The sequence below is a fragment of the Panthera onca genome, chromosome D1, assembly GCF_046562875.1.
Source record: "Panthera onca isolate mPanOnc1 chromosome D1, mPanOnc1 haplotype 2, whole genome shotgun sequence".
Lineage (NCBI taxonomy): Eukaryota > Metazoa > Chordata > Mammalia > Carnivora > Felidae > Panthera > Panthera onca.
The window spans coordinates 32,606,921-32,629,566 of NC_138348.1; the positions used below are offsets into that span (position 1 = coordinate 32,606,921).

Below are 22,646 nucleotides of genomic sequence, written 5' to 3' on the forward strand. Positions count from 1 at the left end.
AGATGCCCCAAAATAATTTTGTTTTAATGGTCTATTATAAATCAAATGTCATTTGTATATAGGGCAAAGATCACAGAAAGCCTAGTATATCAAATAAAGCTATATTTTGTTTCATTTTAATTTCTAGTTTTAGAATCAGAATTTGTTGAAAGAAAACGATTGACTATCATATTCATAGTCAGTATTTTATCGTACTTTCTCATCACCTATTTTCTACCTGATTATTAAAATCACCATTTAGGGGTACCTGGGTGGCTTGTTTGGTTGAGTTTCTTATTCTTGATTTTGGGTCAGGTTATAATTTCATGGGTCGTGAGATCAAGCCACGTGTCAGGCTCTGTGCTGATGGCATGGAGCCTGCTTGGTATTCTCTCTCTCCCTGTCTGTCCCTCCCCTGCTCATGTACCCTTTCACTCTCTCTCAAATAAACATTTAAAAAAATAAAATGATCACTTAATGATCACTACACAGCAAGCATGATAAGTGAATTGGGATGAATATGAAAACCATATTTAGAAAAGCTAAATTTTGTTCTGGTTTGTATTTTATATACTGTAAGATTGGGTTAAATGTTAGAGTTTTAATTTTTCTTAGGAAGAAGGGCTTAAGATATAAAGTATAATCAAATCACCTAATAAGGTCATGTTTATTATTAGATGTCTTTGAGGCATTTAAAAATATTTTACGTCTATATGCTGGAGTGCTTACTAGAATACAGCATATTTAACAATTTCTGTATTGGTAAAAATGACTTTTTTTTTAATCAAGTTCAAGCCAGGTTCAAGATTTAAGAAATTATATTTAGGAAAATACAGGTCAATGAATGCTAGGAAAATGTTGTATTTTGATTTAATAAAATTAAAATGATTTGGGAAGTGTTTTTAAAAAAGGCAAGTTCCTGAAATCACATAAAGATTACAAAGGCAATATGTCTTTTATATTCTAAGTTAAAATGTCAAACATGTAAATAGCATGATAAAGAGACTGATTTTCTGAACTTAAGCCATTTATAGCATTTTTTCCATACTGTCTAAATTTTTAATAATTGACTCTCAACTATTGAGTCATTTATGAGTCCATGTTTAACGTATGGACTTGTACATGTAAAATCATTTCAAGTTAACACCAGTAATATACATTCCACACTATTTGGGAAACACTGCTATAGTGGAAAGCACAGTACTACTGGGAACTGGGGCACCTCGGGTGCATTTCTAGCTCTGAATTATCAGGCACATGACCCGAAGCAAGCCATTTCACTTTTGGTTTAGCTTCCATTAGTCTTTTGTATAATATGAAAGATCTACACTAGATAACATAAGATTGTTTTTAGCTCAACATTATAATGTTTTGTTTTTATATAGAAAATGTGCTTTTTGGAATTTTGATTTTTACTTTAAAATCAGAACTGTATCTTTTAAGTAAAGGGGAACCTAGAAGTATTAAGTTCTCTTAGAACTCTGTTGTCCTTTCAGATGAAGTCTCTGTAAAATTATAATTTTAATTTACTTTATGTCCATGTTAGCTAATTATTTAATGAGAGAAATAGCTGTATGCCATACAAAATTCTTATTATATTTGTATAGGGCATGTAATACTTTTGTATTTTAATTTTTTTTAATGGTGATTTTTTTTTAATGGACATTTATTTTTTTAAGAGAGGAAAGTTGCTAAAATAATATGGAAAGATCTTCTTAAATATACTCCACATTCAGTTTTCCCAGTTGTTAACATTTCACATTTATCTGGTGTACTTATCACAACTCATAAACCAATATTGATTTTTTTTAATTAGCTAACGTTTATTGAGATGGGGATATAATCCTTAGGTAGGATATTTGTTTTATATATTCACTCAATAGTTCCATAAGATTCATCATCATCATTTCAATCACCAATTATATCATAAGTCTCTGCAAAGTTGGGCAGTGCTTAAATTCTTAGAGTGAAGTGATAGCAGGTTTGCATTTAAATGTGGAAAATGACATAAGAATTCTTTTTTTGTTCTTTCAGAGAAAGAATCAGCATATTCCTTACAGAAATAGTAAGCTCACTCGCTTGTTAAAGGATTCTCTTGGAGGAAACTGTCAAACTATAATGATAGCTGCTGTTAGTCCTTCCTCTGTGTTCTATGATGACACATATAACACTCTTAAGTATGCTAATCGTGCAAAGGACATTAAATCTTCTGTAAGTGTGTTTACTCTGCCTTTGTTGTAAGGGCATTAGATGTATACTATTTTTATAACTCTGAAAAATATTGTATTTTTACTAATGAATTAGCAAACAGGGTTAGAAATGTCTTTATTGGCTTGGTTAATTGAGCACTTACTTGGACAATTAAATCATTAAGCATCTTGATTACATATATAATAGATACCATTATTTAGTCTTTTGGAAGCTAGAATGCTTTAGTGCCTTTCTTCCTAAACTTTTTCACATCATGGCACATTATATTTTGATGGCACCCTGGGGTAATTGATCAAGGCTTTAACACATTTGTTATAGCCAAGGATGATGCCATCTGCTATAGCTCAGATCTAGCCCTTTCTTCGTGAAAACCTTGGACATGTTAGGTAATTTCTCCAAGCCACGGTCACTTCATCTGTAAAATAGATATATCTGGCTCAGTTTATGAAGTAAATAACCCCTTTAAAATAATTCATGATATTGATGCAACCAATATAGCTCTAACAATATAATAATTATTGATTAGGTCAGTATTCTCGCCAGTAATTTGGGGCAATTTAAAGAAATTTAGGTCAAACATGATATATGTTTAAAAATCACAGGATCCCAGGGTTGGAAGAAACCTAGAGTTCAGGTAGTATGATGATTTCTCCTCCTGCTTACCCTTCTGCTACTCCCACTGTATGAAGATGAGCCAGTTATTGTCTTCCTTAGAGAAATGTCTATATACATTTTATATAATTAATTGGGAAAGATTATATTATATGGGTACACAAAGCTTTTCACATGTTTTTCATATATTCCTTACACCAACCTATTGATACTCAGAATTTTAAGTACCAAATTCTAAATCAGTTAAGTAAGAAGTGGACAGGGCCTTGAAATCAAGTATTTGGACTTATATCTTTGATGTTTTCCCACTATTCCATAGCTGCCAAAGAGCCCATACAATTATAAAAAGGATAAAATGTAATAAGAACTCATTAAAAACTAGTTGAACTTAAAAATGATTGAAACTTAAAATTATCTCTAAATTTCTTAGAAGTCAGAGGAAAAAGAAAATGGGCAATTTTAATTATAATGTGAATGAATGTTTTGTAAGTTCTTAAAAGTATCTTTTCTCAGGTAGTAAGATAATTTCTTTATAATTTCATTTATTTTGTAGATGTGCTCAGCATGTCCTCTTATCATAGATTTTGAACATGAGCGTAAATGATCATGATTATCACATGACTGTAATTGTCTCAAATTTTGAATTCATGGATCTGAATTAATGAGGATATAATGCCATTTTTCTCATATATATATATATATATATATATATATATATAGCTATGTGCTTATTATCTACCTACATACAATCATAATTTCTATCTTTTAACAGTTAAAGAGCAATGTTCTTAACCTTGACAATCATATAACTCGGTATGTAAAGATCTGTAATGAGCAGAAGGAAGAGGTATGTCTTCTCTTTATGTTAATCTCCTTTAGTTCTTCATTTATGGGATTCTGCAAACTTAATTGCTTAAAAATTTGACATTTTTTTTCTATTATAGTTGAAAATCTAGCATGTTCAGTTATTTTTCACAGCTAACATTTTTCTGTAGCCATGTATTATGGAGACAAATAATTTGTATTTTAACTAGTGTTTCTCTCTACTAGATTTTAATGTTAAAAGAAAAACTAAAAGCCTATGAAGAACAGAAAGCCTTTACTGATGAAAATAACAAAGCAAAGTTAATGATTTCAAACCCTCAGGAAAAAGAAATTGAAAGGTAAAAATGACATTAAGATCTCATTTTGAGGATTTTATGGTTTTGATTTAGTCAGATATTTTATGTTATCATTTTTTGTGTAAGTATGTCTTTATATATATTCTCAACTGAATTCAGGAAGTCACTGATTGCTCTTTATTTGCACACTTCGGAGATCAGATAATTTTAGTTATGATTATACACAGTTGTGATTATACCAGGACTTGGGTATAAGATGGAGAAAGTAAAGCCAGTTACGTCACTTATGAAATTAGTTTTTAGCTGTTTTCATATTTTTCTTCTCAGGTGTCTTATTCCACTCAGGCTGCTGTAACAAAATACCACAGAGTGGCATCTTATAAACAAAATAAATAAACAAAAATTCTTTCTCACAGTCCTGGAGACTGGAAGTCCCAAGATTAGGGGGCTAGTATAGTTGGGTGAGGGCATTCTTTCCAGCTGAAGATTTCAATTCTTGAATCCTCACATGAACTCTGAAGGGAGATCTCTCTCTCCACAGCCTATCTTATAAGGGCACTAGTCCCACACATGAGGGTCTCTGCCCTCGTCTGATTACCTCCCAACAGCCCCACTTCCTAATACATCACCTTAGGTGTTAGGTTTCAACATAGGAATTTTGGGTAACAAACATTCAGGCAATCTCATCTGGCATAATATCATTATTTGTATAGTTCACATGAATCTTATCTACTCTTTCTTGACTATGTATAACTCTAATAACTCACTTAGTTTGGTTAATTATTTGAAGGGACATCTCTCAGCGATATAAATTAATACGGAATTTTGATAGGTTCCCACTAAGCTTCCTAGCAGGTAATTGGGAAAAAAAAAAAAAAAGGTGTTGATAATACGATATTCACGAATACTTCTCCCCTAAGCAGTTAAGATAATTTTCCAAATTGTCCCAAAGGGGATGCTAGTTCAAAAGCTGTGAATCTTGAGTAGCTCTAAGAAGGCAGTAAGAAATTCTTGGATCAAACAAATTTGGAAATTACACCTTACTTGAGGATTCTAGGTGATTTCCAAAGTATATCAGTTTATTAAAGGCTCTGAGAGGTCTTATAATAAAGGAATCTGTTCAATCTTGATTGAAGTTGACTGAAGTTAAAGTTACTTGACATTCTCTAGAGCCAGTGTTCTGTTATCATTAGTATGAGAAACTAACCACAATTTGGAAACCAATGATTATTCACACTGTTTTGGAACTCTAGAGGTTATAGAAGATATCTTGCTATATGTAAGGAAGACTAGTTGACAGTGACTTTCAACCTAGTTTCAGGTACGACACCATTTTTAAAATTGGATTTGTATTTTGAAGTTTATGGAAAATATCCTTGATTTGAAAAAAATAATGTTTTCTGACTCAGTTGACCCCAGATGCTAAGATTGCTACTTCTAGTAATAGTACTTTATCTTTGTAGATGACTTTATAGTTTTTGATGATTTTTAGCCCCATATCAATTTAATCTGATCACTAGAACAATCCTTTGAAATTTGAAGTGGGATATTGTTTTTTCAAAGATAAGCCAAGAACTTTTAAATCTTAATCTTTTTCTTCCATACCATGCTATTTTACAAATATCATAAGAGGTAATTAAACAACTATTTCTCTGAGTGACAATCAGTTTTTAATATAGCATAAAGTTGACCTATATATTGGACTCCTTTCTTGCATGGAATTGTTCAACACTATCTAACCAGATTTAGTTATCAGTTGAAACCTTATTAAACTTTTCTGCAATTGATGGCTTTAAGTTTTGAACCTTTCCTTCTGGTAAGATAATTCTGGAGGGAGATGGCCTGAACTATGAAATAAGCATTTCAGGGGGGTATTTTTCACATTTCAACCTGATTTAACCAAGAGTAAAAGCCTTTAGAGTTTTAATTTGTACAACATGTTAAATAATTTACTTGTATTACAAAGAAGCTTTAATAATCGGGTTATATACCCCATAGCCTTTGTCATTTTCCCTCAAAATTAGCTGTCTCCTGAAAGAAATATATGAAATAACTTTTATCATATCCATCATACTGTTACTTAGAGCTTTTTTAATGCCATGAATTTGCAAAGTGTCTTTTTAAAAATAAACTTAACATTTTTAAATTTTTTTTTTTTTTTTCAACGTTTTTTTATTTATTTTTGGGACAGAGAGAGACATAGCATGAACGGGGGAGGGGCAGAGAGAGAGGGAGACACAGAATCAGAAACAGGCTCCAGGCTCCGAGCCATCAGCCCAGAGCCTGACGTGGGGCTCGAACTCATGGACCGTGAGATCGTGACCTGGCTGAAGTCGGACGCTTAACCGACTGCGCCACCCAGGCGCCCCTAAACTTAACATTTTTATATGGTTGAATGAGATGAAAGGAAGAATGTACAGTATTTACTGCCTATCAAAGCTATTCTAGGAGAAGTCATAAAGAGAAAGTACAGTTCTTTATATACAGAATAATTATAAAACTTCACTATGAGTGTATCACGAAAATTGTGTAGAATTTAATATTCATCATGTATCACCTAAAATTATTGGCAAATATTTTTGTTACTAGTTACTTGAATGTTTTAAATGACTAGAAAATAGTTATGAGTCAATCCCTTAGGGTTCTTACTGTTTTAAAATGGTAAATTTTTTTTTAAAGGAGATCTCTAGAAACCTTTGATACTATTACCTTTTCTTCCATCCTAAACAATAGACCCCCACCAACTAAAATAAGTCTGAACCACAAAATTACAAAATTGACCAATATTTAGCTATGTCCTTGAATAAAATGTTATTAAAAAACCTGAGAAATTATCTTTGAGTATAACCTAAAGATAACTTATCAATTCATTTACTGGCATTAGCGTGTTGTAATATAATACAATGGAATTGCAATGTCCGTACATACTTCCTATGAAATATTTATCAGTTTGACAAAACTGCAGTAAAGTCGATGTATTGTGGTTTATAGCCATTCCCAATAGAGTTTCATTAAGAACTACTGACGTAAATTGGCAATGTTTTTACCACAGGTCCTCACAAATACATTTAAAATTCTAGCTGAGGAACATTTATTTTTAAATGCATATACTTTGTTACAGTTGTATTTTAAAGGCTTCACAGTTAATTTTTCTTTGAGAGTTTTACCTGTATGTGACTATTTATACTGTTACTGTAGCTCAGACCTACCTGATCTGAGATTTTAAAACATAAATATATACTTACAAAACTAGAATATTGCTGTGACCAATGTTCTGGTGACCCTGGAGGATGCAGATTTGCAGGTTCCTTTTAGGCCTTTTATAGTAGTTTCTCAGCTTGAGGCCTTTTATGTGTTTGGAGATGCTGTGAATCAAATTCCCCAACTTTGATTCTCTAAATCTCCATTGCCTTTGGAGGAAAGACACTGGAGTGGCTTTTCTAGGTTTGCCACATTGCAAACTTGGTTGTTTTGGGTCCTGGCAGTGTCAGCTGACTCTTAGCCAGGCTGTAGGGGGTACCTAACCTTATGGTGTGTTTTTGCTGTAACAAATTCTGAAACTAAAAACTGGCTATCTCACTTTCCCTAGGGGGCCATGGAGGCACCATATGATCATGCCACCCACTGCTTCTTTCTTTGCAGTGAGCCAACATCAAAACAACACACAATAATGTGTTGCTTCTGGGGCCTTGTTAATTGGGATAGTACAGGTCCAAATTATCATCCTTTTCCTACAAACAAAATATTTTTGCTAATCAGCTGGATTACATAGAGTATATGACTTATATACCTATGACTTATATATAGAGGCCTTATAATACCCATATCTTTTAATAACATGATCTTCCTTGAAAGAGGAAGAATACAGTAAAACTAATTTAATATTCTTTTCCAAACATTTTGTAATTTCATAGGAAACAGTCACTCTAACCTATTTGCTGTTTGTCGTTTAGTCTAATTCTGTGAGTGATATATATTCTTTTGCTCATTTATTTCTTTAGGTAAACATTGTAACATCTGTCACAAAATTAGTGAGATTCTATAATGTGTTTTAATTTTTAATTTTGGTAGATTTCAAGAAATTCTGAACTGCTTGTTCCAGAATCGAGACGAAATTAGACAAGAATATCTGAAGTTGGAAATGTTACTAAAAGAAAATGAACTTAAATCATTCTATCAACAACAGTGCCATAAGCAAATTGAAATGATGTGTTCTGAAGACAAGGTAGAAAAGGTATTTATTTATAATTAAATTTTAGGCACTGTAAAGACATGGGGACTTCTAATTCTAGAAATGTGATAGGTAATGTTATCTAATCGCCCATTCACTACAAATACCTGGAAATGCTGGGGGAAATGTATCAAAGATTGTTTCAAATGCATAGTTACGTATGCAAGACAGAAAATTAAATTCCTAGGTGTCAGAGAGAAAACGGAAACCAAAAGAACAAAATCTCAGTTGGAACTGTTGCTTCTGTGAGGGTTGTTGGAATGCTTAACATAAACCTACCGCACTCAGGAAATGTTGGGTATCAAAGGTGAGGCAGTGGGAGCAGTATATCCCAGATGTAGGTGATAATGTACAACTTAGACCAAACTCAGATCTTTTTTTTCCAGGAAAGAATATTTTATCACTAACACTGTTAGAATTTCCATTGCGTGGTACTTGAAAAGGCAGACCATCTTTTACTTGGTTTTATTATTTTATGCAATTGTACACTGCCCTACAACCTCCATATACACAGCCCACTCCCGATACCCTAGCTTTGATGTACACTGCTATTTAGATAAGGGACTGAAGGGAGACCAGGGAGATAGAAATGGCAGACCCCACGTAAAGCTGGGAACCTCAGAAGCCTTCACCGTTCATATTGGTGGTACACCTTGAAGAAACATCTTCTTAATCAGCAAGACAACCATGCCTAGAGTAAGAAAAAGTCTCATATAAAGATTGTCATTATAAATATACTTTTCAAAGAGTTGAGGTTTGAATTTTTACAATCCATATGTTTTATTTAGTAAAGCCTTAAAATGAAAAATTAACATAGAAAATGGTATCAGAGCAGCAATAATCTATGGGTAACCGTGCAGAAGCCGTACAGAAATAGCCTATTGAAACAGACCCTCAACTCAAATTACTAATGAGAACTCACTGTCCAAATTACAAAACACATGGTAAAACAATCCACCATAAATAAGTCAGCAGACTTAGCAAATAATGACAGGATCTCCAAAAATTCAGACACTAGAGCAATCTGATTTAAAAACTAAAAAACTACTGGGGTACCTGGATGGCTCAGTCGGTTAAGGGTCTGATTTTGGCTCTGGTCATGATCTCATGGTTTGTGGGTTCAAGCCCCGCATCGGGCTCTGTGTTGATAGCTCAGAGCCTGGAGCCTGCTTCAGATTCTGTGTCTCCCTCTTTCTGTTCTTACCCCACTCATGTTCTGTGTCGCTCTCTCAAAAATAAACATTAAAAAAAAGTTTTTTAATCTATAAAAATGACTGGGGCGCCTGGGTGGCTCAGTCGGTTGGGCGGCCGACTTCAGGTCAGGTCATGATCTCTCAGTCCATGAGTTCGAGCCCCGCGACGGGCTCTGTGCTGACAGCTCAGAGTCTGGAGCCTGTTTCAGATTCTGTGTCTCCCTCTCTCTGACCCTCCTCTGTTCATGCTCTGTCTCTCCCTGTCTCAAAAATAAATAAAACGTTAAAAAAAAAAAAAAAAAAAAACTATAAAAATGACTAAAGTCGTCAAAGTAGGAATTAATGATAAAGGAATTAAAGGTCAAAAGAACATACATTATACAAAAAGAAAACAAATGAAATGTCCAGAAATTAAAGATTTATTCACTGAAGTTTATAAGTTCATTTTATAGGCACAATGTTTTAAATACTTTGCATGCATTAACTCAATTCTCAGAAAACCCTATGGGATATGTTATTATCCTCATAATTAAGATGAGGAAACCAGAGGACAGAGAAGTCATTTTGGGCAAAGTCACACCTCTCATTAGTATCAGACCTATATGGTCTGAACTCAAGCAAGTTGATTCCAGAACCTGTTACCTCTGTCCTTTTCTATGTGTTAGATACAGCTAAAGATGAATTACTGAACTGGGAGATCTGAGGAGACTATGTCAAATAGAGGATAAAAAATAGCAAATGTAAATAAAATGTTGTTGCATGAAGGACAGACTGAAAAGGCATGCATTCTTCTAATAATTGTTTTGAAGGAGGTATATTAGTGCAAAAAGGGGAAAGGATAATATGCCATTTCAGGCTTAGAATTTTCTAGGACTAATAAGATGTCAATAAGATGTACATTCAAGAAGAATGAGTTCTAAACAGGATAAAAAATAATGTATTCCTAGGTGTATGTCACTCCAAATCACCAAAGAGCAGAAAAATAAACATTTTGATAATTATTCCCCCCCAGTTCTGGTGTTCACTGATGATAAGCTTAATTTATTTTTATTTTATGAAATTAGTTACATAGATAATACATGAGATGATTTGCAAATTACTTATTCAAAAGCTGCCTCTTATAGGGGCTCCTGGGTGGCTGAGTTGGTTAAGAGTCCAGTTTCGGCTCAGGTCATGATCTTGTGGTTCGTGGGTTCAAGCCTGCAACGGGCTCTGTGCTGACATCTCAGAACCTGGAGCCTGCTTCAGAGTCTGTGTCACCTCTCTCTCTGCCCCTCCCCTGCTTGTGCTCTGACTCTCTCTTTCAAAAATAAATAAACATTAAAATACTAAAAAAAAAAAAAAAAAAACTCTTATAAATAACTTTTCAGTCCTCTTAGACCTCTACCCCAAATGTGTTTCTCCTGTCCCAGAAGTATCAACTCTATATAAAAATTTCACATGTTTTAATGTTGAAAGCCATCAAATTTTAAACAGTGCTTTAAAACACTAGTATTTCAGTTTTTTTTCCAGCCTATGAAATTGTAAAATGTGATATGCTAAGAAACTAATCTGAAAGGATTCATTAGTATATCACTGATGCCAGCTTATCAGTAGCTGTTACACTCTCAACATTAGTATTTTTACTTATGAGTATGCATTTATTGTGCCTTATCTTATCAAAAAATGTCTATTTAAAAAATCACTGTTAGATATGATTGACACCAAAAATGTGAGTACTTAGTAAGATGGAGTAGGGGAATGGGTTTGGCTGGGTTTTTTAATTTTTTTTTTTTCTGTTTTCATCTGTATTCTTCTGCTTAATTGCCTTTTTTTCAACCCACTTACCTTTTATGATTTCTTACTTTTGGTCATTTCAATCTGCATGTTCCAGTTCTTATAGGTATTTTCATGAGACTAGGTAAACAATGGAGATAAAACCTCCTAAGTGTATCGGTTTGGGTTAAATTATTGAAAAGCATAGGAAGACATCTATAGAGATTGAGTTGTTTTTGTTTTGATTTTTACACACTAAAGTGTCAAACTATAGTTTTACTAAACTGCTTGCTAAGGCAAGAAATTTTATATCTGTGTTGGACCCTCTCCAAAAGTGGTTTATTATCAGAAGTGCTAAAAGAATCTCATAACATTGATTCAGGCAGAAATGGTTCCAGAGTATAGACTCTGAGATTAGAATTAAAGTGAAGCTCTTGGGTAATTTTATGACCATATAAAGATAATCTGCAAATTATTTTTAGCAAAATAATGAGTTTATTTACCACATTAGCAGTCCTTTTGCACAGAGCAGTAGTAACACCTAAATTTTAGAATTATATGTTTGTTCTCACTCAAAAAGTTTTGTGGTATTCTGGGGGTTTGTTAATAAAGTGTATAAAGTTCTTTTTAAACCTTAACAGGAAGCATTTACTTTAATGTCAGGGTTTAACATGCATATTTAGAATTTATTCTCAGATAGTTATTTGCTATTTATTTCAGAACAGTAGGTTATTATGAGTACCTTGATGGAAAATGTCTCCATAGGGAACCATCATAGAGGATACATTTGATGGACATTAGAAGTAAAAACTCAAAAGCATACTTTTTGGGGTTTTGAGTTAGGAACTTTTTGGTATTAAATTATTGGCTGCCATGAGAGCCTCAGAGCATTTCCTGCCCTGGTTTCTAAGAGTTCCTACAACATTTATAAATGTTAAAGCCAAGTAAAGATAATCTGATTTAACTGCCTTCCTCCAGGCAGGTACAATACTTTTATGTTCATTTTCAGATGAGGTGATAAAGAACCACTGAGATTAACTTGCCTAAGTTTTCCTACCTGCTGAATACAGCAGAAGAAAGTCAAGAAGCTACATATCCTACCTTCTGTTAAGGTAGTGGCTCTAAACTTTTCAGGTCTCAGGACCCCTTCCTATTTAAAAAAACAATTATTTAGGACCTAAAAGAGCTTTTGTTCATATGAATTCCATCTACCAGTATTCCTATATTAAAAATTCAAATTGAGACTTATAAAAATCTATTTAGTATCAGTTAATTTTAAAACCATTAGCTCATTGCATGACAACATAACTAACACTTCAATGAAAACTAGTGAGTTATATTTTCTAAAACAAACCAAAAGAGATAGTGAAAAGAATGACACTGTTTCACATTTTTGCAAATGTCTTTAATGCCTGGCTTTCCCCAAAAGTTTCAATACATCTTTTATGAAAGATAGCAAGAAAGAAGAAGTTAGCTTTTAAAGAGAGCCAAAAGGCCAGATTTGTGCCTACATAAAACATCAAAACTATTCAGAATATCCATTATGAGTCCTGAACCAATCATCAGGTAAGATCAGATATTTATAAGCACTCTGATATAAGCTTTATTTTCTATTACTTGCACCAGCCTATCTAAAAGCATTGTGGGCAAAATCAGAGCAGAGTTATTTCTTCACATCTTTCATGTTGTAGGAAAGGCAAGGTAGGACTTGTGTCTACTTTGATTTTGAGTAAAATTGTGGGAATTATCAGACCTTGTACGAACTTTTCATATGCAACACTTAATGGAATGTATTTTAGCACACACACACACAAAGTTATAGTCTTCAATTTGGCCAGTGAAATTCTTAAAGCCATAAACTCTCAACATGTAATTTTATAAAAATGAGTCACAACTCAATTTCCTATTTTCCTGCAAGCAGTAGTATTGCGGAGATTTCAAAGGGGAAATAGATTTAAATATAAAAGTATAGTCTAACTTAATAGATTACAATGGCAAACTTACAAGAAAATTTACTACTTTGCTAATATCACATACATCAAATATCATAAAAATTAGTCTGGCTATTAAATACATTATTTTTCAGGCCACTTGCCGACGAGATCATAGACTTGCAATGTTGAAAACTCGTCGCTGCTACCTAGAGAAGAAAAGGGAAGAGGAATTGAAGCAATTTGATGAGAATACTAATTGGCTCCATCGTGTAAAATCCGAAATGGAGCTCTTAGGTCAAAATGGCCATATTCCAAAGGTAAGATGTGTTTATGTGTTCAGATTCACTTTGTAAAAACTGAGTTCTTTAAACCCATTGTCTTTGTCATGGAGTAAATATCTTTCATAAGACAACTATTGCTCCATCTCTCTGAGATTTGATTCTTTTTACCATTTATATTTGAATATACCATCTGCCTTGCTAATTACCCGTTAAATTTGCCTTTTCTGTACTTTGAGAAGAGTAAGGTTATTTTTAAGTGACGTTACTCTTAAGCAATCGCTTCCTTTTATGAGGTAGCTCTTAAGTTAGAATGAAGTAATCAAACTACTTGAGGATTCATCATATAGGTAATTTGTTTTAATGCTTGATGTTTTATGGAAAAATAGTTTTAAATGTAGTCACCCTTACTTGTATTATGGCTAATGAAAGCTGATTTGAAAGCTGTATGTGTGTGTACGAAAGTGAAGATATTCCACCTAGAATGGCAAAGGATTATAAAAAGTAGTGATGGGTAATGGTTAATGGCTGAATCAGATAAGAATTCTTTTCATCCGCATGGTTACAGAAATGTGACTTTACTGCCTTTACCAGTTAGGGCTGTATTTTGTTCCTTTCACAATAAGTCTTGGGAATATGCAGTTCGTTCCCAATATAGCACCTCCAAAATGTCATCATTCTACTTTTCATTTCATAGTTGCCATGTCATCATTTCATCTTTAGCCTCAAGTTCACACTTAGGCCAAGAAGAAGAAGAGAGAAAGAAACGGGGGAGAGCAGAAGCTTTTCCAGAAACTCTTAACAGACATCTTATTGGCTAGAATTGTCACATGACTGTCCCTAGATATAAGGGAATATGGAAAGGTGACTGTTCTTGCTGGACACATTATCACCCTGAACAAAATTAGAGTTTTCTTAATAAGAAAGAAGAGGGAAATGAATATATAATAAGCGACAAGTAGATGCCTACTACAAAGTAACTAATTTTGATCCAAGTACCTAATACTTTAAAAGAACAACTTCTTTACACTCTTTTTTTTTTTTTTAAGGACGAGTATCTGCAGCCTTTACTTTGGTGGTGCTTTTCTGAAATTCACTACTATGTATTAGCAAATTGGTATCTAGTCCTAGAACTTTGAAATTTTTAAAAAAGCACTAGACTGATTATCAATACAGATAAAATAAAGCTCAGTATATTCAGTAACAAACGAATCCAGGTTGTAATGGTTAATATTCAAAGGTAATTTTAAAAGGTATTACCCAGTACACCATGATTAGGGAAATGAATTCTCTGGTTGTCTAGCAATAGCTATCAGGGGCCATCTTTTAGCATTACAGCTCAGACTGGAGAGGGAGAAGATTAGAGGGAGCAGTCAGTGATGATAGTCAAGGTAGTGAAAGGAGCAGTGAGCAACAAACAGCAGATACCCTGTTTCCTAAAAAGAAAACCAAAGACAAGTAGAAACTGAGTAATTGTTCAGTGTGGAGATTTGTGGAGGGTCAGCCAACAACTTGATCTACACTTCAGTTATTCTAGAAGTCTTCAAAGTATCTTACCGAAAGCATGCCACTGGATTAATTCAGTAGATTAGGTATTAAGTGTAATACAAAGCATAATTTAATAATATTTTATAATATAATTTAATTGATAAAGCACTTTGGAATATTCCCTACAGAGAAAGAATGTAAATATTGGGGAAAGGTTAGACTTCAGAGTTGGAGTGGTTAGTCATTCTGTTATTTAGTAGTTGTGTTGAATATCCCCTCTAACACTGTTGTATGATTTTGGATAAGTTGTTTAATTTTGTTGTCTTAATTTCCTGTCTTCAAAATATATTTAAATATTTAAATGAGATGCTATATGCAGAGGCCTAGCACCACCTAACACATAGTAGATGGTTGACAAATAATAGTATTCTCAGCATCTATAACATACATGTCAGTAGCCAAAGAAAAGTGTCAGCTGCATTACAAAATGCACTTTCTATTCTTCCTCCAGAACAGTGATTCTGACCTTTTTGGGTAATAGATGCCTTTGAGAATCTGATCAAAAAGCTATACAGATCTTCTCCCAGAGATTAGGGAGGTCACATTCATATAATTTCACTTTTTTTTTAAGTCATTTTTCTATTTATCAGCATTAAGAGTATCTACTTTAGAAGCAAACTAAGGGACACTTTTTTTAATGCTGTATTCATATTAAGATGACAGAATAGACATTTATATAACAAGAGGAGTAAGCAAAAAGAGACAGTGATTAATCAATAAACTGTACTAGAGATTATTTAGGTTTAGAAAAGGTAGCTTCTAAAATTCCACGTAGGTCTAAGGCATCTAAAGCTGTAAGGGCTCATCATAGAATGCAGCAGCCTCCGTCAGAGCACCTACCAGAGCACCCAAGCCAGGTGCTGAGTGACAGGTTTTCTGAGAAACCAGCTGAGAGTCCTGGGCACATAAGTGTTTCTCATTCACAGCACAAGAGCCTCTTCTCTTGGAAAGGCAGCAGGTGTTGAATGTTTAGAGTAGTTTTTGGTTTTGTTTCACTTATTTATAAGTTTTACTTATTCGTTAGATACCATGTATCTCTAATATGGTCTTGTTTTCAAAATGATCATTGTCAAAATGGCTTTAGGTTAGAGTTAAAATTTTTGCACTTGTTTATCTATTTATTTGTTTACTTGCTTTAAAATAGCTAATTTTGAGAAAAGACTCCCATTGTAAACTTGGCTTTCCAAAGACAACAAGCTAGCCAAGGCCCATTGTTGACTAATATAATTATACATTCAAGGCTTGTCTTTTTAAGAGATAAGTAATTCAAGAAGATAAAAGAATAAAATTATTGGAGGAAATATTTAAAGAAGGGTTTTGTTTTTTTAAGAGAAAGGATGGAATATTTGGCAAATATGTTCAGACCATTAGGATCATTGAATTTTCTAACTGGAAAAGACTATAGAGATCATCTAGTCAAGCTCTTAAATTGTAGTCAAGTAAAGTGATCTCCATAAACACTATATTTTTGGCTTAAGGTAGCACTTTTGTCCTGGCTGAAACCATCTCTAAGACAACTTGACTCATAGGCCAGTGCTCTAACCATATTATCCTGATTCCCTAGGAAGGATTTTCTCTAAAATGCATGCTATATTTCTTGAAATATAAATCATGTAAAGAAACAACCCCCAAGTTTACTCTGTCTCAGATATATTAAATGACATTATTTCCAGTCATAGTGCCTACCACTGGCATAGGAAGTTTTGAAAAAAAGAAAAAGAAAAAACAGTTTTAAGCTTTTAGATAATCTGGTCAAATGCAGGTTAGGAAGGAATATTGAAAAGTTAAAATGGATTATGGGAATTGTCTCCAGGAGGAAGTTTCCAAGCTTAGCTTCCCTGCTTATCGGATTGCTGTTTTAGCCCCTCAAATGTCCAAAAGATTTCATTTCCTTTCATCGTATTGAGTAAAATTTTCCCAGTTAAGGATTCTGAGAATGCTATTGGACTATCCCATTCACTCTTTCATATGACCACTTAGCTGACATTTTCCTACTGAGGGTATAGTAGGCTTAAGGAAAGAAGAATGACGTTAGGTGATAGGTTGGAGAACACTTGTACCTAAGCACATGAAGTTTAGGAAAATGGGCAGCTACAAGAGACTTTTCATACTTTTGCTCTAGGATGAAGCTTACACCAGATTGAGTGAGTGAAGGCAAGAAATTTTTATTACATGCAACTTCAGACACTGGACACTAGGTCTGTAACACTAAAATAGTTTGACACACCCCCCTCCTGGTTCTGAACCTAACATTCTAGTATAGATAGTGAAACTATAAACAAACAAATAGGTAAATGAAATAATTACTGATCAGTGCTCTGGCAGAGACTATTGGTAGTAGAGTGTCCATCTTTAAATATAATGCTCAGAGAAAGCTTCCCTGAAGAAGTGACATTTAAGTAAAAACTGGTCATATTCATGTATTTTCACAGCATTATCAACAAATTGGATAGACCAAGAAACTGCCACCAGAATAAAATTTGTTCTGAGTTCCTAACACTTAGTTTCTGAGAAACTTGAAACTTATCTTGCTTGTAAGTTATAGAACTCCTATACCAATATGTTTATTTGTCAAATTGTTTCTAAACATTATCATTTTATATATAAAAAATTAAAATTATTAACACCAATATAAAATAAGTTTTATTAAAATTTATTTAATTTCAACATTCTTAAAGGAATCTGAAGTGTAGTTTGTATTGTTTTCCCCAGGAGCTCAGTAAAGATCTTCATTGTCACCATTTGCACCTTCAGAACAAAGACTTGAAAGCACAAATTAAACATACGATGGATCTAGCTTGTCTTCAAGAACAGCAACACAGGCAAACTGAGGCGTAAGTGCATGGATTTACCTATTCTACAAATTTTAACATTGTGGCCCTAAGGAACCTGAAACAGAAGTTGTTTTCCAGAAAATTGAGTTTTATTAGGTATAGGATACATTATTTTTTAGTGTCTGCCAGCATCAGAAAGTATGCAGAGTTAGAAAACACTGATAAAGTATAAAATAGGTAGTTCTTCTCCAACTAATATTGTTATTGCTTTATAATAAAGTTTTGAAGGCATTTTTCTATAAAACTTAATTATTAGAAGCAATTACTATTAATACCAAATCAATTTTTAAGGAGGCAGTTTTTAAGTATTCATAATTCCAGAATGATTTTTCTGTCATTAAAATGAAATTACTAAAAATGTATATTTTTTAACTTCAGTTGTACCAGTTTTTATGTGATGCTATAGTAGCTCTTTCATGCTCTACTAGCTTAGTAGTAACATCTTTTGAAACATAATATTTAAAAAGTATAAGTCTTTATTTTTGTTATATGTCAGTCGCTTCTTTAGGTGTCACTTTCATGCTCTGTAGAAAAGAAATTTATTTTTCTAAGGGCTTTCCACCAGTCTACAATTCTGCAGTTCTAGTATTCTTGCATATCTAGCAATTAATTTTCCATACGTCTCATGTAAGGGAAATCATATTAGGATAGTTACTTTAAAAAGAAGAAAAAAGAGGGGCGCCTGGGTGGCTCAGTCAGTTGAGCGACCGACTTTGGCTCAGGTCATGATCTCACAGTTTGTGAGTTCAAGCCCCCAGCTCAGAGCCTGGAGCCTGCTTCAGATTCTGTGTCTCCCTCTCTCTCTTTCTCTGCCCCTCCCCCACTCATGCTCTGTCTCTCTGTGTCTCAGAAATAAACATTTTTAAAAAAATTTAAAAAAAAAAAAAGAAGAAAAAGGAAAGGAAGAACTTTAGGGAGATATTCTTCTATGGATAAAAGTTCAACCTAATGTCCTCATACTTTCTGTATCTCTGTCTAGAACAGACAATGAAAATTCTTTTACTAGCAGTCAAACCACCTGCAAGAGTTAAAGTTATCAAAGAAACCCATTAATTTATTTTACCCATACTGTATTTATTATATAAGACATATATACATTTTAAGGTAAATTTTAGTTTCAAAATGGGCAAAAAGATTCTGACTAACTCTCCAATTTAGTAAATTGGTGAGCCAAAACATTACAAGCAGAGGTAACACAGCATAGTAGAAAGAGTATGAGTTTTAGAGTTAGTCTTGAATTCTATTTTATATTAGCAGAATAAACTTGCATAAATTATTTAACCTCACTAAGCCTTAGTTTTCTTTTATGTTAATAGACCATAATACTTTCCTTAAAAGATTTTGAAAGGATTTAAATGACATTAAAAAGGAGGTGAACTGTCTTATTCTGACCTTGTGTAGTGGAGGCAAAAAAACTGATTTAATATACATTCAAAGTGCTGAAAGAAAAAAATTTCCAACCAAGAAAACCCTAACCACCAACAAATTATCATTCAGAACTAAAGGGGAAAGATAAAGAATTTTCCAGAGAAGCAAAAGCTAAAGGAATCCATTACCATAAAACTGGTGTTATGAAAAACATTAAAGAGACTTCTTTAGGCTGAAAAGAAAGAATGCTAATTAATAATAAGAAAAAATGAAGGTATAAATCTCACTGGTAAAAGGAAATATATAGTAAAGGTAGAGAATTAATTACTTAAAAAGCTGGTATGAGAGTTAAAAGAAAAACTCTAACTGTAATAATTAATGGATATATAAGATGAAAAGACATAAAATGTGTCATCAAAAACATAAAACTTGGATTATTAATTATATATTATATATATTATTATAGATTCTATGTAGAATCTAAAAAACAAAACAAAAAAAGTCCTAGCCAGAGCAATTAGACATTAAAAAGAAAGAACAGGAGTCCAGATTGGAAAGCAAGAACCGAAATTGTCACTATTTGCAGATGACATGATACTATATATAGAAGACTCTAAAGACCACCAAAAACTGCTAGAACTAATAAATGAATTTAGTAAAGTTGCGTGATACAAAACCAATATACAGAAATCTGTTGGGTTTCTACATACTAATAAACTATCAGAGAAATTAAGGAAACAATCCAATTGACAATTGCATAAAAAGAATAAAATACCTAGGAATAAATTTAGCCAAGGAGGTGAAAGACCTGTACACTGAAAACTGTTAAGATACTGATGAAAGAAATTGAAGAAGACAGAAATAAATTTAAGATATTCTGTGTTCATGGATTGGAAGAATTAATGTTGTTCAAATGTCCATACCATCCAAAGCAATCTATGGATTGAATACAATCTCAATCAAAATTCTAATGGCATTTTTGACAGAAATAGAACAAAAATTCTAAAATTTGTATAGTGTTACAGAAGATACCAAATAGCCAAAGCAATCTCAAGAAAGAAGAACAAAGTATCACACTTCCTGTCTGATTTATTTCCTTCAAACTATATTACAAAGCTGTAGCAATCAAAACATTATGGTATTGGTTTCAAAACAAGCATGTAGTATATTGTATGTTGACTAACTAGAATTTAAATTTAAAAAAAAAAGAAACTGCTCTGTGTATTTAAAAAAAAAAAAAAAAAAATGTAGATTAATAGAACTGAGTAGAGAGCCCAGAAAATAAACCCACAGATATAAGGTCAATTAATTTATGACAGAGGAGCCAAGAGTATACAGTAGGGTGATATGCAAAAGAATAAAACTGGACCACTGTCTTACGCTATACATAAAAATTAACTCAAAATGGTTTAAAGACTTGAACATAACACCTGAAAACATAAAACTCCTAGAAGAAAATGTAGGTAGTAAGCTCCTTACCACCACATAGGTGGTAAGAGATGGTATTTTGGATTTGACACCAAAAGCAGAAGAAACAAAAGCAAAAATAAGTGAAATTACATCAGACTTTAAAACTTCTACATACAAAAGGAAACCAACAACAAAGTGAAAAGGCAACCTTCTGAATGAGAAAAAATATTTGCAAATCATATATCTGATAAAAGGTTAATGCCCAAAACACATGCAGAACTCATACAATTCAATAACAGAGAGAGAGAGACAATCTGATTTAAAAATGGGCAGAAGATCTAAATAGACATTTTTCCAAAGAAGACATATAGATAGTGAACAGGTACATAAGAAGGTTCTCAGTATCACTAACCAGGATAATGCAAATCAAAACCATAATGAGATATTACCTTATACCTATTAGAATGGCTCTTACCAGAAAGACAAGAAATAACAAGTGTTTCCAAGTATGAAGACAATAAGGAATCCTTGTGTATTATTGATGGGAATTGGTGTAGCCACAATAGAAAACAGTATGGAGGTTCTTCAAAAGTTAAAAATGGAACTACTGGGGCACCTGGATGGCTCAGTTGGTTAAGTATCCAGCTCTTGAATATGGGCTTAGGTCATGATCTCACAGTCATGAGATTGAGTCCCATGGGCATGAAGTCTGCTTAACAATCTCTGTCTCTCTGCACAGTCCTGCTCATGCATACACACTCTCTGCTCTCTCTTAGTCTTTCTTTAAAAAAAACAATAGAACTACCATATGATCAACAAATTCCATTTCTCAGTATTTATACAAAGAAAATGAAACACTAACACAGAAAGATATATGCACCCCATGTTCATTGCAGCATTATTTATAATAGCTAAGATATGTAAACAACCTAAGTGACTATCAGTGGATGAAAGGTTAAAGAAAAAGTGGTATATGTTTATGTGTATAATATATCTATACACACACAATGGAATATTATTCAATCATAAGAAAATAATGAAATCTTGCCATTGGTGACAGCATGGATGTACCTTGAAGGCATTATACTAAATGAAATAAATCAGTGAAAGAGAAATAACAAATGATCTCACTCCTATGTGGAATCTTAAAAAAAAAAAAAAAAAAAAAAATTCATCAATACAGAGAACAGATTGGTGGTTGCCAGAGGCCAGGGTTGGGGACTAAGCAAAATAGGTGAAGTGAGTCAAAAGATACAAATTTACCATCATAAATAAATCATGAAACAAAATGTACAACATGGCGACCATAGTTAGTAAAACTGTATTGTACATCCAAAAGTTGCTCAAGAGTAGATCTTAAAAAAGTTCTCATTGCAAGAAAAAAAACTTACATGTGGTAATGAAAATTAACTAGATTTATTGTGGTGATCATTTGCAATATAAATAAATATTAAATCAAAAAATATAAATGAATGAATTCATAAATACATTCAAACAAATATAAGTACATATGTATGTCATGGGTCCCTAAGACCACCTCCTTGTTTGATGATTTACTACGATGGCTCACAGAACCCATCATATAGTTGTACTCATAGTTATGATTTATTATAGCAAGAGCATGCAAAACAAAATCAGCAAGAGGAAAAGGCAAATGGGGCAAAGTCCAAAGGAAACCATATGCAAGTTTTCAAGTGTCTTCTTCCACTTGGACCCACATGGGATGTGCTTAAGTCCTCCAGCAAAAAGTTGTGAATACATTTTAAATGTTGTCTAAACTTTGGGATCTCATTATACAATTAGTGCACTTGGGTTTTTACTGGGAGTTGGTTACAAAGGCACCTTCTTCCTAGCCTGTACCAAAATTCCAGACTTTCCAGGAGGAAAGTAGTTGTTCAGCATAAACCATATTGCTTATACAAATAGTTTAAGTACAGTGAGCCACTCTTATTAGTTCTGAAAATGAGAACACTCTCAAAATTCAAGTATTAAGATGTCAACCAAGGGCCAACCTTGCCAGCAAGCCTTTTTTTTTTTTTTTTTTTTTTTTTTAGTGTTTATTTTTGAGAGAGAGACAGAGTGGGAGCAGGGGAGGGGCAGAGAGAGATGGAGACACAGAATCCAAAGCAGGCTCCAGGCTCCAGGCTCCAAGCTCTCAGCACAGAGCCTGAT

General features: G+C 33.2%; 1 protein-coding gene and 1 non-coding gene across 2 annotated transcripts in view; both read left to right on the forward strand.

The window, feature by feature from the left end:
- The window catches only part of KIF18A (kinesin family member 18A), a 79,603-nt gene that overhangs the window by 18,549 nt on the left and 38,408 nt on the right, over positions 1-22,646 (forward strand). Inside the window, exons 8-13 of the mRNA XM_060606251.3 lie at positions 2,014-2,190; positions 3,575-3,649; positions 3,853-3,965; positions 7,995-8,157; positions 13,189-13,353; positions 17,575-17,696. Of these exons, the coding sequence (XP_060462234.2) occupies positions 2,014-2,190; positions 3,575-3,649; positions 3,853-3,965; positions 7,995-8,157; positions 13,189-13,353; positions 17,575-17,696 (815 nt within the window). The remainder of the gene's footprint in view (positions 1-2,013; positions 2,191-3,574; positions 3,650-3,852; positions 3,966-7,994; positions 8,158-13,188; positions 13,354-17,574; positions 17,697-22,646) is intronic.
- LOC132662638 (small nucleolar RNA SNORD57) lies at positions 19,064-19,129 on the forward strand. Its single transcript, XR_009602653.1, has one exon. It is a non-coding gene; the product is annotated as a small nucleolar RNA SNORD57 (small nucleolar RNA).